We start from the raw sequence: 17,151 nt of genomic DNA on the forward strand, positions 1-17,151 counted from the left end.
TATCAGTACCTGACCTCACGAATGCTCAATCAAATCCACACAGCAATGTTCCAACATCTAGTGTAAAGCCTTCCCAGAAGAGTAGAGGCTGTTACCGCAGCACAAGCTCACTATTAGGGTTACTCTCATGAAACCACCTCAAAATGTCCATTTTTAAAGGCTTTTGGCATTTTATAACATAATTCTCTTTACTGCTATGTGTCCAAATATCTGTTCATTACCAATATATATTTTTTGTTTTTGCTTTTTTTGGAGTTTGAGTTTGTATTACTTTTGACTGCTGAATTTCTTAACATTGTTTTCTTGTAAACTGTAAGGAAGTGAATCAAAACAACAAAATGTTATGTGGCAGAAGTAAAAAGGTGGGGAAAAAAAATCAGTGGGCGTCCATGTTAATGTATGTAGTTTGACAACAGAATGAGGGGGGAAAAACATTATTTAAAGACTGAAATTAGAAAAATCAGTTCAACCATCCAGGGTTGATTGTAATTATTCAACATCACGAAGTGGTGCATAACAGTTTTGATAAGTTACAGTATGAAAAGAAACTCATGAACTTTTAACTTAACACTGTCCATTTAAACTAACCCCACAGTTTCTGTCTCCCAACAGTGGATAGCTTTTTGAAGGGCTATGTTGCCATGGCAACTGATGCTGCAGGCCTAACTTGCTTCAGGTCAGGTTAAATTAAGCATGATGGATCATCAACAGCTCTTAGATCAATCAGGGCTGAGCTTTTGGTGACGATGAGCCACTCTAGTCCATTTCAGGTCAAATTTCTGCAAATCAGATATTTTTCTGTTCGTAGTACAAATAAAATCAAAACACTGCACTGCAGCCACTTGGTCATCTGCAGCAAAGATAATAGTGGATAATAATATTAATAATAATGTTATAAATTAGTAACAAAGTAGTTGTGTGTTATCCTACACTCTTAAAAAGATGGTCCCTCAAGGGTTCTTTAGTAAATGTTCATGGGTCTATATAGAACCATGAACAACTAAAGAACCCTTGGCATGATTGAAGGTTTCTTCAGATTAATGGATGATGTGCTAGATATGGTTCTGTATAGAATCTTTTAAAAAAAAAAAGGTGTCGCATATAGCACCAAAAAAGGTTTCTTCTATTGTTATGATGTCAAGCTTGTAACAATGGAAGATTCTTTTTATGGTGCTATATAGAACCCTTTCTGAAAAGGTTCTATGTAGAAACATCTACAGCACATTCTCCATCAATCTGAAGAACCCTTCCATGATGCAAGGAACCCTTTTTATCATGCAAAGGGTTCTTTGAGTGTTCATGGCCCTATATAGAACCCTTTTCTTTAATAAAGACCCCTTGAAGAACCATCTTTTTAAGTGTGTAAGAGATAAAGAGCAGTAGCCTGTTTTCTCACTTTTCTGACAAAAATTAAAACTAGATTTATGAATATGTATTGATCTTTGATATCTGATTTGACTATTTTGTTACAAATTTTCTTACATAAACAACGAGCAAGATTTTTTACATGGCGGTAAACAAAATAAGAAAGTGCTCTTTCCTTGAATTTCAGGCATTACATTTATTAAGTTATTGCCTTAAGACACATTTTTATCAAAATTACACAATGTTACTCACACCATCCTAAGACAACAACTCTGCCACTGTTTAACAGCCGTGTTAATGTTAGCATCCCTGTTCAATCTCCTACATAGATGGAATGAGGATGAACACCGTGTTACAGACTATATTAAGGCATAGATTCTGTGCTGGAGTGTCTGTATGTGCATCACCTGGGGAAATTCTTCAGCACCATTAATATAGATTATTATACTATGACAATGATAATGCATCAGTGAGTCCTCACTAAAGAAATATTTGCTCTGTGTAAACTCAGGACCCAAAGGACCTTAGAGAAAATCAACAAGGCACATGAAACCCTTCATAAGAGTCATTTAGTGCAGAAAGTGAAAAAAATGGGATTCTTACGGAATCTATGAAGTAATCTGAAGGCTTGGAGGCAAGAAAAGAGATTATATTCAAAGAATTAAACAAATAGCTCACTAATGACAGTGTTGAGGATCATTTTCACCATCAAGAAGATGATCAGTAAGTCATAACATGAAAAGACATCTCATTATTGAGAAAATTATCTTGTTACTATGATAGAGTATCTCAACACTGAGATAGAGATCTAAATTGACTTAATATCTTATAATGAGGTCCTGCATCATATCTATGAAATACAACAGAATCTCAAAGTTATGAGATATTTTCTCAATTATGACAATATCTCATAATAAGAAGGTACTGAGTTATTTATTAAATACTCTAGTCTCGATTACAAGAAACTTTCATTATTATTACATTTTCATACTTAGGAGAAACGTTCTCGTTATTACAAGATAATGAGAACTTATGGCGAGTCATAACTAAGACTTATTCACAATGAGAATCTTTTTCCTTATTATGAGATAAAACCTCAATGAGAAGTCAATTATGAAAACCTTATTATGAGTCATTATTATTATTAAGTCATTATGAAACACTCATTTTTACGACTTACTAAATGGTTTAATGTTTTAAAGTGGTGGATACTGGCTTTCGTGAGACTGATCATCCAAGACATACTGTAGTCATACTGTACACTAACAAGTTGCAGCTTCAGTTAAATGTAAGATGATTCCATTAAGTCATTTCTAAACTAGTAAGCACTGTAGTGCACCTTAAACATCTTGTGAGTGTGTGGATGTTGGAGGAGTGCTGAGGTTTGTATCAGGCCCCACTGGGGGGCACTACAGCTTTAGTTCAGTGGGCATGGCCTCACCCGTCAGTCCAGCCAGCAGGTTGTTAGCAGATAGCTGAGCCATGATGCCACGTGTGGAGTAGGTGGCACTGCCAATGTGGGGGAGAACCACTGCAGAAGAGACACAGTTAGAGCTTAGCACTAAGCACCAAAGTCAAACCAAAATCTGTACTATTTTCAATTAAATATAGGGTTTAAATGTTTTGCATTACTGCATATTGTTTTAATTTACATTTTGTTTTAGCCTTCCAGTTTGTTTTTGTAGGTAAAGCACTTTGACATAAATAAATAATGTCCAGACAGCCCTTCTGAAGAGTGAATTCAGCTTCTTTTAACATCACGCGTCGCTGACACAGCTTGTATAATCTTCACAGGAAAGCACTGTGCAATAGAATGGGGCGCACTGGAGCAGCCAAACATGAGCCTAAAGTCACCATGCCCAATGCCAAGTGTGGGCTAAAGGGGTATAAAGCCCCCCCAGCATTGTGCTGTGGAGCAGTGGATCTGTGTTCTCTGGAGTGATGGAGCTCCATCCAATACCTTTGGGATGAGTTGGAGTGATCCAGAACTGACCATCCAACATCAGTACCTGACCTCAGTAATGCTCAATCAAATCCTCACAGCAATGTTCCAACATCTAGTGTAAAGCATTACCGGTACTCCTCATTAATACCCTTCATTTCAGAAGAAAGGCTGGAGGAGTATCTATATACTCACCACAGTTTTTGAGGGTCAGTAGCGGATGATCAGTGGGCAGTGGCTCTGGGGTCGTCACATCAAGCCCGGCTGCAGCGATCTGACCAGCCGTAAGGGCTTCATACAGGTCCTCCTGATTTACAACAGCTCCTCTATAGGAAGAGACGGACACACACACAGAAACGACAGACATGACAAAACTCCAGTCAGTGCACATGTGAATGAACTGATAAACAGCCCTGAGGAATCAACACAGTCACTACAGCTGAAGCGTCACTGGTGTTTGTAGTGTGCTGTGTAATACTGCGCTGATCTCACCTGCTAGTGTTGATGAAGACCGCCGTCTTCTTCATCTTGCTGAAAAAGCCTTTATCACACAGACCCTGAGTCTCAGGAGACAAAGCACACGACACCACAACAAAGTCGCTTTCACCCAGCAGAGAGTCCAACGGCACTGAAGAGGGGTTAAAGACATAAAAAAGGAAAGAGAGGAGAAAAAGAAAGGAATGGGAGAAGGTAAGGAGAGATGGGGAGGAGAGAAAGAGTGAAAGAGAGAGAGAGACCACACACACACACAATACATATATACACACACACAAAAAAAAGAGGGAATAGAGACAGAGTGAAAGAAAAAGAGTGTAAAAACAAGAGGGGGAGAGAGTGAAATTGAAGTGAGACATAAACCATAAAAAGAGAGATAAGGGAAGGGGGGAGAAGGAGAGGAGAGAGAGAATGCATTCAGTCTTCAGTGTAACCTGCAGTCTCTAAGTCTCTGTGTCTCATGCTTCATTTCCTCTTTCTATATTCAATTCTTCTTACAACATCTCTCTTTCTGTCTTAACGGCACCACATATAGCTCATTCCTCTAAATCAGAGAGAGCCTCCACCCTATACAGTCGTCCACCTCTAAAAGCTCCCTCACAGAAAGTTATTACATGAAACGGTTAGGAATACACTGCCTGATGTCTAAATGTTGTCTCACAATAGTTTTGAGAAGGTTTTGGCCTAAAATGTGGAAAATAGTCTCCGAAGAAAAATGTTTTTCAAATTTTACCATCATCAACATTCTATATAAAACTTGGAACACACGTGTAGGTTCACTGGTGGTTTTGGATAGTAAATAAAATGGCTATATTTATGTTGTAGTCATGGCAACGTGCAGAACAGGGTTACTACAGGATCACTGCTCTACAGGAAGATGTTTCTTCATTATTCCTTTCCTTCTCACCGTATTCTCCGTCCACCTCCTGGGCCTGTGGTTTGGGCTGCCGTCCCGAGTAAAGCAGCCTCTTTACCCCAAAAGGCTTCAGCCTGCGTGCAATGGCCAGGCCTAGAAATAAACTCATCAATAAACTTCACTGCTCAATTAATCCCTCCATCAGCTTCATATCATATCTATAATAATACAGTAACCACTTTGTTTTCAGAGGGTGATTTATCTTCTATGAATACACTCAATACACAAATGTAACAATGTCTATCTATTTACACTATTTAGACTATAGGCAAGTAAAACAATAATTTATTAAACATTATTATAATTCTGTTGTTCATGTGCTAAAGTGCAACCACACTGCTGGAAATATGCTTACAGTCTTGTTTTACAGGAAAAAAAAAATCCTTTACATTTTTCCCCACTTTTTTGTTATTTTGTCAAAAAAACAAATGAAAAATCACTGAAGCCTTGGAACCAGTCAATACAGAATATTAAATGCAATTACATATTCAAATGACAATTACATAATGCAAATTGTGTACAAATAGCAAGTATAGAAAGTATATTTAATAGTTATATTCTGCACTGATGAAAGTACCTATGCGTCCCAGACCGATGACCCCAACCGTACTGCCAGAAAGGCCATAACCGCACAGCCACAGCGGCTTCCATGAGCTCCAGCCACCACTGGGAGGAAATACAAAATTCCAAAATGAAGAGGAATTTGTGGGTAAACTTGGAAGAGCAGATAAGTGCATTTAAATAGAGGCAAAATAATTTTGGACTGAACGGACAAACTCTGATTTACACTAGTATGATGAGAAAACAGCCACAAATTAATCCATTCAAAGTAGTGCTAACAAATTGGTATAGGTCTGACCTTTTGACCTCCTGTATGCCCTCAGGCAGGCGTCGAGCAGTAGCCAATAGCAGAGCTACAGTCAGCTCTGCTGTCGCGTCTGTCAACACATCTGGAGTGTAGCCCACCCTTATCCCCCTGAGAAAGACAGAGACAAAGTGCAGATTTTAGCCTTAGACATCTCAGATTTTAGTCGCTTTCATTTTATCTTGTTTTCTAGCTGTCAGATTGTTTATGCTTTAGCCACAACAATTTCTTTGTTTCAGGTTGGTGTGTTAATATCCTTGTTGGTTTGGTGGTGTTTGGTCATTAAGACGTCCACTGTCTCTGTGCTTACTATATATCAGTGTCAAAACTTTTTTCAAAATTATCATCAGGAGATTGCGAGTACCATCTCTGGTGATGCTACAGCTGTCTGTGGCCAGGAGTCCAAGACAGCACAAGTGGCCTTGCTACTTGGGTGGGTGGGTAGGATCCCCCCCAGCAATCCTTTCTGAGAATCTGTGTATGAGCTCTTAAATGTCAAACATGAGGCTCATTTGCTGCGGCTCTTGATGAAAAAGTGCTTAAATTTCCATCAAAATCTCTGCTTCTCAATGTTAGTTTGAGCTTCATGACTGAAGTCTGGACTGAACGTGGGTCAGTACATGAGACTGTAGGTCTAGTCAGAGAATAAAGGCTCTTAAACTTTAGCCAACTTCGTTACCGAAGTGCAGAGCATTTCGCAAATTTTATAGCACTGTTGCCACCATCAGGTGAAAGAACTGCAACATACTGGCTGGCGGGCCGCTAATAACACACTCTACAACAGAAAATATGGGCCAATTAAAATCTACTTGTGGGCCGCATTTGACCCTGAGGCCAGACTTTGGACATCCCTACTATACATTTAGTGTTTGACTTGTATAGAAGTTAGTAGACATAAATATGCACTTAGTCAGAAGTTAATCTGCTGAAATGTAATGCTTATTTTCAGCTCTTTTCTCTCATATCAGCACCAGAAACACATTTGAAACTTCAATAAAAACTAAAAAAAGGATACTGACCGGAGTTTATGTTCTTTTACACTCACCGTTTCTTTATCTCATCAATGGCGAGGTGGTCGAATCCCACAGACATAGTGCTGATCACTTTCAGGTTGGGGCCTAAATAACAGAAAATACAGGTTGCTTATTGGTCACATATCAGTCTTACATTTCTGCACAATTCAATCACTGAGATGTAAAGCAAGTAATTCAGAGAGTTTTGATATGAAATAGTGCATCATACAGAAACATACTGACTGGAATTCTTTGGTGATGATAGGAACCAGGCATCCTGATGCAAATACAGCCATTTTACACCAATGTTTGGAAAAAAACCTTCTCAAAACTATCTTTAAACAATGTCTCAGATATCAGGTTGTACATTCATAAATGTTTAATATAATAACTTTCTGTAAGGGAGCTTTTAGAGGTGGACGTCTGGTTCCTATCAGCACCACTGTGAACAATTCTGACTCAGTAAGTTTCTCTAGAACAGAGCATTTCACACCAAACCACTGAGTTTGCATCTCAACCATTTGATTACGCAGATATTTTGAAAAAATCAGCGGAATTCCCCTTCAAATACTTCAGACGTCTGGTTCCCATCACCACCACTGCATGGAAGGTATAACAGAGTAAATCAATCATAAAATATAAAAAATCGTTACATTTTTCCAGGCTTGTTTGGTGTGGTCAAGTGTGAACTACACTAGATGTTGGAACGTTGCTGTAAGAATATGACAGATGATAACTCCAACTCATCCCAAAGATACTGGATGGAGCTCCATCACTCCAGAGAACGCAGTTCCACTGCTCCACAGGGGGCTTCATACCCATACATGCTAGGCATTGTGTATGGTGACCTTAGGCTCATGTGCAGCTGCTCCAGTGCATCCCATTCTATTGGTCAATGCTTTTCTATGGGGATTAAACAATTGGGTCACTCTATCAGTGGTGCCAACGCTGCTATAGGGTGCGAGTCCATCACTCACTAATGCAGCCAGGAAATGGACAAACCTCTGGCAAGCAGTTACCTCTGCTTAACCACGGCCATGGTTCAAAGTAACCGACAGTGCAAGTGCTGCACTTGGGCACCAGCTTTGTGCATTAAATGAGGAAGCAAAATTTCGCATGTCACAGTGTTTAATGTAACTTCCTGTTCCTCTTAAAGGTCAGACCTTCATGCCTGCACACTCACTGTTATCTTGCCCAGCAGTGGGCAGCTGGGACTCATGCTCCGATCGCCTAGAGATGCAATTACACACCAGCTCCTCAGCATGCAGCAACACAGGCCTACTGAGCCAGATGCAGAATCAAAGAGAGTTTTAACAGGGGCTAATAATTTGATCAGAATAGGCCTGTGCCTGGTGACGGTAACCAGATTATCATGGTAACAGCCCCCAGTGATGGTAAAAACAACCGCTGGGACTGAAAGATTAACAGTTCTGATATCAAAATGACGATTTCAAGGAGTGCAATTCGCAAGAGTTGCAATTTTATTGATAACTTACATTATCAACAATGTTGTCTTAGCAAGTTTTAAGTGAAGAAATTTAATAACAGACCTCGAAGCAACCCAACACTCATGTCCTGTGAACATGACAACATAGCCATCACTAACTGGAAGTCTGGTGTATTATGTTCAGCTTGCAAGCCTCAAGTTAGAAAACATTTATAAGCTGCTTTTCTTGGCCATAAAAACAGGCCTGAACTTTAAGTTATGGAAAAAAAAGAGTTGCAACTTAAATCGCAGCCAAATTATTCAGCCCTACCATTGTCCATTTATTGTGTGTGGTGCTTTGCGGAAATAAAAACAAAATGGTAGAAGTCAACCCCTCCTAACCTCTAAGTCCTTGTTTAACCATTTACAGCAGCTATTTTCCACATGGTTACCCAAATACCCCATGGTGAGTGCACATGTGTGGTGTAACTATGGTAGAGCCGTGGTAGAGCTGTTCTCAATGACTTTGGTTTCCATGGCTACTGTGGTAATGCAGGTTTCTTTCTGAATGCTGTAGCCCAGGGGTCTTACCTTTCCCACCCCAAGGCCCACCTATTTATAACTAGAAAGCATAGCAGTGCACAGGAAAACTAAAACAACAAAAAAGGAGAAAAGGGGGAAAACAAAAAAAGAATAGAAATGCACAAGGTAGATGAGGACTGTGTTTGGAGTCCATCATGTTTTCACTGAATGTACCCCAGCGGCTTCCCCACAAGAGTAGTGCGTTTGGCCTTAAGATGCCTCTACAGAGGGTTTTAGTACTTCATTTTAAAGAGTCAATCCACCCTCCACACACTGGGCCTTGGGATTAGCGTTGCCACAATCAAAGTAATAATAATAAACCTTACTTGATATCTGCTTCTTTATGACTGGTTTATCTATTAGAGCTTAACCACTCAGGTCGCTGATGCTGGGCCAAAAATACATTCCATGTTCTATGAGCCGAAATCAAACACATAGCTTCATTATTATTTTATAGCTCGCCTGTTGTTTTAACAGCAGCTTGTGGAACAATATGAAAGCAAATACGAGCCTGTAAAGAGTCAGATGTTCATTTCATTATAAAACGTGTTCCCACCAGCAGCAAAATGAACCAGCTTTCGCTTGGAAGCGGACCGGGATCAGTGGTTCCTGCCAGGCCATGGTTCAGCTGTTTGCTGCAGACCCAAGTACAGGTGGAGTGTTCAAAAAGGTCGAAATTTAATCAGCTTACTCCTGCAAAGTTTTTAGTTGGACGTCTCTATTAACATTTACATCATTTACAATTGGAACAAGTTTGGTTATTCGATTTTTAATTATCAAGTTATTTTTTTTCCACTTTTGGAAAAAAGTTTTTATGACTTTACCTGCCCACAAAAACTACTGCCTCCCCCTGAGTACAGGCTTGCGGACCACTAGAGGGTGCTTCACAGCCCACTGGTGGTCTGTGGCCCAGCAGTTGAGAAACACTGCTGCAGACAGCTCTACCGCTCAAGGGTTCTTTAGAAAGAAAATGGTTCTATACAGAACGATAAACACTCAAAGAACCCTCTGCATGATCAAAGTGATCTTTGCATCGTTAAAGCGTTCTTCAGATTGATGGAGAAAGTGCTGTATATGGATCTTATTGGCCTGACATCATAACAACAGAAGAACCCTTTGTGGTTCTATACAGAACACTTTTCAAAAAGCTTCTGTACAGAACCATATACAGTACATTCTCCATCAATCTGAGGAACTCTTTCAAGATGCAAAGTACCCTTTAGTCATGCAAAGGGTTCACTGAGTGTTTATTGTTCTATTCAGAACCACTTTCTTTACTAAAGATCAACCATTGACGAACCAATGTGTACTTCAAACAAATTTAAATTAATTATCTTAATTAATGGCATGTCTTTTTTCAGATTAAGTAGAATAAAAAGTATGGAATCACTCAATGTTGAGGAACATTATATTTGTTGCTCCTCCTCTGGCTTTTATGATGGCCTACATTTACTGAGGCCTAGACTTCACTAATGAAGTAAACACTGAAACTCAGTATCACCTTCATCCAGTCATCCACACTCTATGACTGCTTCTCTTTAGCCCACTGCAACCTTGTTTTCTTCTGTTTATGAATGTGCTGGATTTGGTTTGGCTTTTCTGCATGTAAATCTCATTTAATTCAACTGATTTCTTACGGTTCTGTCACAGACATCGACTCTGGTTTCCGTCCATTCGTTTTTAATTTGTTTTGTTGTGCATTTTCAAGGCAGATTGCTTTGAGTTTTTTATCCTGATGCTTTGACGTCTTCCTTGGTTTACCAGTATGTTTTCCTCTTATAATCTTCCCATTTTGATTAAACAAATTTTAGACACAGCTGACTGGGAACAACCATGTTCCATGTTGGATTTCCTTTTGTTGATAGAGTTTTATAATCCATTCTACTGTTTCAACTTACGGCTCTCTTGTTGGAGCCAAGTTTTCTTTCAATAAGCCAAGTCCAACAGCTCGTAAAGGTCTGTAAGCACTCCCTTTTAAAGGGGAACTTCCCAAATTTTTCATGAAAAAAATTCTACGTAACGGTTGAAATGTAAACAGAGTCATTCAGAATGGTTTGGTGTGAAATGCTCCGTTCTAGAGAAACTTGCCGAGTCAGAATTGTTCACCGTGGTGGTGACAGAAACCAGACGTCCACCTCTAAAAGTTCCCTAACAAGAAGTTATTACATTAGATAGTTATGAACATGCTGCCTGATGTCTGAGACATTGTTTTATGATAGTTTTCTGATATAGTTTTAGCTTAGAATGTATTTAATCCATTTATTTTGAACCATTTATCATGTAAGTATACATGCAGGGCACTGTAGGGCAAAATAGTTCCCGAAGAAAACTTATGCTTTCAGATTTATCACTATTTTACCATCATCAACGTTCCATATAAAAACTCAAAAGACATCACCACAACTGTAAAGAAATCAATGTCTGTATGTTTCTCTACAATGAATCATTGCACACCAAACCACTCTGAATGATTGAAATTTAAACAAAGACTGAAACATTTAGAAATTCTGAAAAAACTAGTGGGATTCCCCTTTAACTGCAGGCTGACTTGCATTTTTAGAATTGTGCTGGTATTTTATGTGCTGGTGTTTTAGAAATGCAAATTACAAAGTGATTCTATTTTTTAAATCCTAAACATTGAGTGATTCCATAATTTTTTCCTCGACTTGATCTGGAAAAAAATGAATCAAATCAAAAATAAACAAGGTCTAGTGAAGAAAAAGGCACAAAACATGGTGTTAAAAACATGATGTTTCGTCAGAAGTGCCATGGGTATCACCTGCACGCTGACCAGCACGTGCCTCATCAGAAAGGGCTTTAGCCTGTTTCATCAGATGTAGTTTATGTGCAGTATGTAAAGTGTTGAACAAGACAAAAGTCACTGCACTCTCAGCTTTTGAACGTTTTTTCAAATTAGTTTTCTGTTGGATTCTGTCTGCTGTAACTTCTCAAACCTCAGAAAATTGTCAAATCATAGATAAGCCTTCAGGTATTATTAATATCTCACAATATATATATATTTTGCCACACTGTCCACCTGTAGAAGCAAACAAAACCTCAAAGTCAACAGTCGTGTCAAGCTGGAAGCAGAATCATACCGGCTGCATCCAGCACCTCAGCATCAATTCGGTCAGACAGCAGGCAGAAAAGACCGTGAGCTCCTTCCACACCCTTGAGGAGCTCTGCCCGAGGAACAGGCTCATCTGAGTCCCACAGCGACACAGTACATCTGAACACAACAGGAGACATGTGGGGTTACAGAAGATCCAAGTTAGATTAAACATCGATGTTAGATAAAACATCAGCTCCTTTGCGGAACTAAGAAATACTAAATACTATATAAATATACACACACACACACAAACACACACACACACACACGCACACACACACGCACACACACACGCACACACACACGCACACACACACACTTTTGTTAAGACTGAGCAAAAAAGAAAAACAAGCTTTTTTTTTTTTTAAAAAAAAAAAACTTCAGACTACTAAGAAACCACTTCGGAAAAAAATACACATTTTTTTCCCAGCCTTCTTCTGGCAGCAGTGTAATAACTCAAATAATAACATATTGGATTTGAAGGAAATCAGTGATTAGTTAGAGATAAGTTATTATATATTATAAATATTAAAAAGCAAAGTCATCATATTTTTGTTTTCAAGTGATTATTTCAGGTAATAAATCCTAAGTTCAAGGAAATTACATTTTTTTTCTAGACATTAAGTCACAATTTTACAGACAAGAGGTTATTTTGACATAGTCTGCCACTATTCCGAAATAATAAGTCACATTTTTGAGATAATAAGTCATCATTTTGAGAAAAACGCCATTTCGACTTAGTAAGCCATTCTATTCAGATACTTCTTACTGAGTCGAAATTTTGCAGGGAAGTCATTATTTTGAGATACCAAGTCAAGGAAATAAGATGTTATTTACGGACATAGCACGCCATTAGCTCGAGATGCTACAGTACATTGAAATTTTTAGAAACTAAATCATTTTCAAGATAAAAAGTCTAATTTCTGACAAACTGCTGCAGAAAAAGGAGTTTATGTTTGACAAAGAAAGACAGACACATAGAGAGAATCAGGACATCTTAGCAAATGAAATTGCCTTAAATCTATTCAATATACCCAATATGTCTCATTTTGAAACTGCTATAACCTTATTATTCGATTATTTAACTTCTTTCTAGACATTTTTACTTGTTTTAAGTGATTTTAGTAACTTAAATAATCTCTCATTTTGCTTGCTATAAGAAACATGCTTGGGATGAGCTGCATTATCTGCCAATATACAGACAATCTGACTTACAACAATCACTTAAAACAAGTAAAACTGTCTAGAACGAAGTTCAACCTCTTAATAAGCTTACAGAAAACTCAAAACAAGAAGTATTAACCATATTGACTAGATTTAATTTCACTTGTCAACCCCTGCTGAAAATGGACCATTAGATACCATTAGGATTAAAACCTAATTGTTTTGCTTTGTAATGGGAATTGGCTTAATGGTTTCGAAAAGAGAGAACTAGCCACCTGTAGAACACCTTAATATCTGATTAGGAAACCATTAAATGCATTTAAAATCAGCCACTGGTCACCTGTTAAACCATCAAGACCCTTTACACTTTGATATCAACCCAATAAAAAGCCAAAACGCATGACAAAACCATCAGGAACCAACAGAAACACTTAATGGTTTCTATGGGTTTTTTCAACAGAGTTGAAATCTACATGTTTTGTAGTGTAAAGACTAATGCTATGCATAAAAATAATGTGTGGCCACAACTTAGTAAGGCATGTGAATGGGATAATTAGGGCTTGACCACAGTTTAATAAGGCATGATCGCGTTCCCGCATCTTACTACGTCGTGGCCACGCATTAGGATCTTGATCCCACGCATTACTGAATCATGGCCACGCATTAGGATAGTTGCTACTAACATCTGGTATAAATAAAAATAACACATGACCATGGCTTAGTAAGGTGCGGAAACGAGATGATTAAGTCGTGGGCATGACTTAGTAAGGCATGGGGATGAGACAATTAAGCCTTGACCACAGCTTACTAAGGCATGATCTCGTTCCCATGCCCAGTCACAGCTGCGACTTTACTATCTTGTTCCCACCCCTTACTGAGTCGTGGCCACGCATTAGGATCTCGTTCCCATGTGTTACTAAGTTGTGGCCACGCATTAGGATCTTATGAAGCCCTGCTAGTGACATTCTGTATGAATAAAAATAACGCACGGCCACAACTTAGTAAGGCGTGGGAACGAGATCCTAGTGTGTGGCCACAACTTAGTAAGGTATGTGAATGAGATAATTAAGCCTTGACCACAGCTTAATAAGGCATGATCTCAATACCATGCCTTACTAAGCCAGGGCCACGCATTAGGATCTCATTCCCACAGGTCAGTACACGTTATTTCTATTTATACATGACATCACCAGCAGAGCTCCGTAGGATCTCATTCCCAGGGATTAAAATAGCACAGCCACGCATTAAGATCTCGTTCCCACGCGTTAATATGGCGTGTTCACGCATTAGGATCTCGTTCCCACGCGTTAATACGGCGTTGCAACGCATTATTTTTATTTATACGTGATGTCCCCAGCGGAGCTCCGTAATAATAACCGTCTGCAGCAGGTTGTGGTTCCAGCAGGACCTGCTGGACCTGAGTGAAGGTCAGTGAAGCTGCAGAGTTCTACAGCAGATAGAGACCTTGTGTCTGAAGCTCGTTTAGCTGCTCCGTTTGAAAAGCTGTGTAAATCAGTTTTAGCGTCCTGTGGACTCTTAATTGAGTCTCTCTCAGCTGTGCGTGTCTGCACAGCTGCTGTAGGTAAACCTGCGTACACTGCCGCTCTCTGCAGGAGCTCCAGTCCCTCCTGAGGAATCCTCCTCGTCACGAACACTCTCAGCACAGGCTGCGCGCTCATGCTGAAGAAGATACAGCTGCCGGATGAAAGAAGGAGTGAAAATGTGGCTACAAGGTGCTTAAAAGCCCACCAAAGTCACAGAGCGCAGAGCTAACCGGCTCTGTTTACTCTGCAGCAGCGTGGACTCCCACTGCGCATGCGCACTGTGACGTTGACCTTTGCAAGTTAGTCTGAGCAGTGACGGAGAGTCGATTCCAAAAGAATCAATTCTTCGGCTCCAACGCGTCTGAGAGGCGGGCTCGACTTTTGGCCAATAACTCGACTCTGCGTTTATTCATTGTAATCAGCTCGACGAGACTGTAAAACAGAAGTTAGTCTGAATTTGTTTAATTAGCAGTGTTTCAATAAACAATGAACCCTACAGAAAAAGACACATTTCAACACATCACATTTCAAACCACCTCCAAATGCGGTTTGGATCCAATTTGCAAAAGTTGCATGTGTTTTTTTTTTGCTGTCCAGACTATCAAAAATCAATCTGAATACAATCTGGATATTACAAAAAGGTACATTTTTAAACTTTAGATACTAATAAGTGTTAAAAGTAAGAAATATTTAAGTATGATAATACTACTAATCATCTTCCTGGCATCTTATTAAGTTCAGTTCAGTTCTCGAATGAGAAATTTGGTGCGTCATCAGTGAAATATGTTGATAGCATCTCATCGTTGCCTTTCTGTTTTTCCTCTGCCCTCAGAATATGTAATACATATGTTTACACTTCTTTTGCTTTCTCTTCATTTGTTTTTCTGTCTTCCTCACAATATTAGGCCTATTTTGTGCCTCTTCACAAGAAGTGGCTTTAACTGCTCATGCACAAATTACAGTGCTATGATGAAAATAGAGTTCATTTTACAAGATAAGGCAGAGTGAAGTACTGAAAAAATCATCACCATAGTCAGAATTCTTTATAAAGAAAGCAGTTGGATGTTCTCTTGTTCCTCTTTTCACAAGGCTGAATTTGACTTTGTGTTCGCCAGCTTCTTATTCAGTTACTCTTGTTGTGTTAAGATATGTTTCTCAAATCAGATCTTTTGAGGCCGCACTGTGGTTTGCAAGTGTTTAGATCAGATTTGTGTGTCCAGACATCACCAGTCTATCGGCATGGGTTGCCGTGGTAACAACGTAGGCGTCAGTAACTACGTAGCTACGACGGTGATGCAGATTTCAAACAAGCATGCAGGAGAGATGGAGGTGCATCATCTCGCCCTCCAAACTCTTCAGAATTCTCTGGAATAAGCATTACCTGATTTAAACCAGAATTCCGATTTGGACTACGCATGTGCAGCAAAGGTATGTTATTTCCCAAATCATTTTACCACGTTCCTGCGCATGCGTGGTTCCAATCGGATCAGTTGACCTACGCATTTAAACATGTAGTCCAAATCGGATTGGTTGACGTACGCTTTCGCACATGCATAGTCCAAATCGGATAGGTTGGTGTACACTTTCTCACGTGCATAGTCCAAATCGGATTGGTTGAGGTACGCTTTCACACATGCGTTGTCCAAATCGGATTGGTTGACATATGCTTTTGCAAATGCCTAGTCCAAATCTGATTGGTTGAGGTACATGCGTAGTCCAAATCAGATTGGTTGACGTTTGCTTTCGCACATGTGTAGTCCAAATTGGATTGATTGCGCAAACTTTCAAACATGCGTTGTCCAAATCGAATTAGTTGATGTACACTTTCACACATGCCTGGTGCAAATTGGATTGGTAGAAGTACACTTTCTTAAATGTGTAGTCCAAATTGGGTTTCCAGTTGAAATCATGTAGTGACAAACATGAATCTTTTGCGCTCTTCTTGAATCCCAGCACTTACGTCACTTTGGATTTTACACTGTCGTTGTTTGTCGTGTTGCAAGTGACACAAAAGACACTTTGAAATCCAATTTGAGCATCCAGAGCATCCAGACTGAGACGCATCTGTAAAAATCCAATTGGAATCGCATTTCAAACCACTTCCAAACATGCCTTGGATTTGACTTGGATCAGTCCTCAGTCCAAACAGTGCACATATGGAAACTACGTGGCAAAATCAGCCCGTTTTTGAATTCATTGCTTTTGTGATGACATGAAACCAACACATTTACATATATCTGCCTATTTAGCCTACAGCAGTTTAGCTCCACCCACTCACACTGACGTTATGTGGAGTGTTTCAGCCTGGACTGCTTTTTGAACGAGGCAGCCAATCATCACAGAGGCTATTTTTACATATATCAGTCTTAAAGCGATAAAGAGAGGATGCAAAATGGTCATTAAAATATAAACTGTGATTGTTTGTAGTCCCACACAAATGTTATAAATGGACTTTTTTTGCAGGACAGGCTTTCCATCATCACCAATTAGTCACAAAACAGGACAGGAACGATTACAGCAATCAGTTGATATTGGTCTAAGCAAAGAGTGGGAAACAGTAATATGCAAATTACTGTGATTTGCATATCGGTGTATATTCTGCGGGGGTGAACAGCTTGCCTGCTGTGATACTTCATTCTCTTTCATTCATGCACCTCTGCAGGGTAAATAAAAACAGCCAGACCATAAATAAGACATTTCTGAGGCGGTGTGAGAGCTCCAGTTCTG

The 17,151-nt window shown here is 39.4% G+C and overlaps 1 protein-coding gene across 2 annotated transcripts; it reads right to left on the reverse strand.

The window, feature by feature from the left end:
- Positions 1-1,541: 1,541 nt before the first annotated feature.
- On the reverse strand, positions 1,542-14,688 carry grhpra (glyoxylate reductase/hydroxypyruvate reductase a). Of its 2 annotated transcripts, none has more exons than XM_036569251.1 (9): positions 14,477-14,688; positions 11,703-11,833; positions 6,629-6,701; positions 5,578-5,694; positions 5,296-5,384; positions 4,710-4,811; positions 3,800-3,935; positions 3,503-3,633; positions 1,542-2,896 (listed from the first exon to the last, which is right to left on the reverse strand). In XM_036569251.1, exons 1-9 carry the CDS (start codon positions 14,557-14,559, stop codon positions 2,775-2,777), a joined length of 984 nt encoding a protein of 327 aa, XP_036425144.1. In that variant the 5' UTR covers positions 14,560-14,688; the 3' UTR covers positions 1,542-2,774. The 2 variants fall into 2 exon arrangements, with proteins under 2 accessions (XP_036425144.1, XP_036425143.1); XM_036569250.1 differs by having other exon boundaries at positions 14,345-14,688.
- Between the last annotated feature and the right edge of the window lie 2,463 nt (positions 14,689-17,151).

Source organism: Colossoma macropomum, unplaced genomic scaffold (assembly GCF_904425465.1).
Source record: "Colossoma macropomum unplaced genomic scaffold, Colossoma_macropomum, whole genome shotgun sequence".
NCBI lineage: Eukaryota > Metazoa > Chordata > Actinopteri > Characiformes > Serrasalmidae > Colossoma > Colossoma macropomum.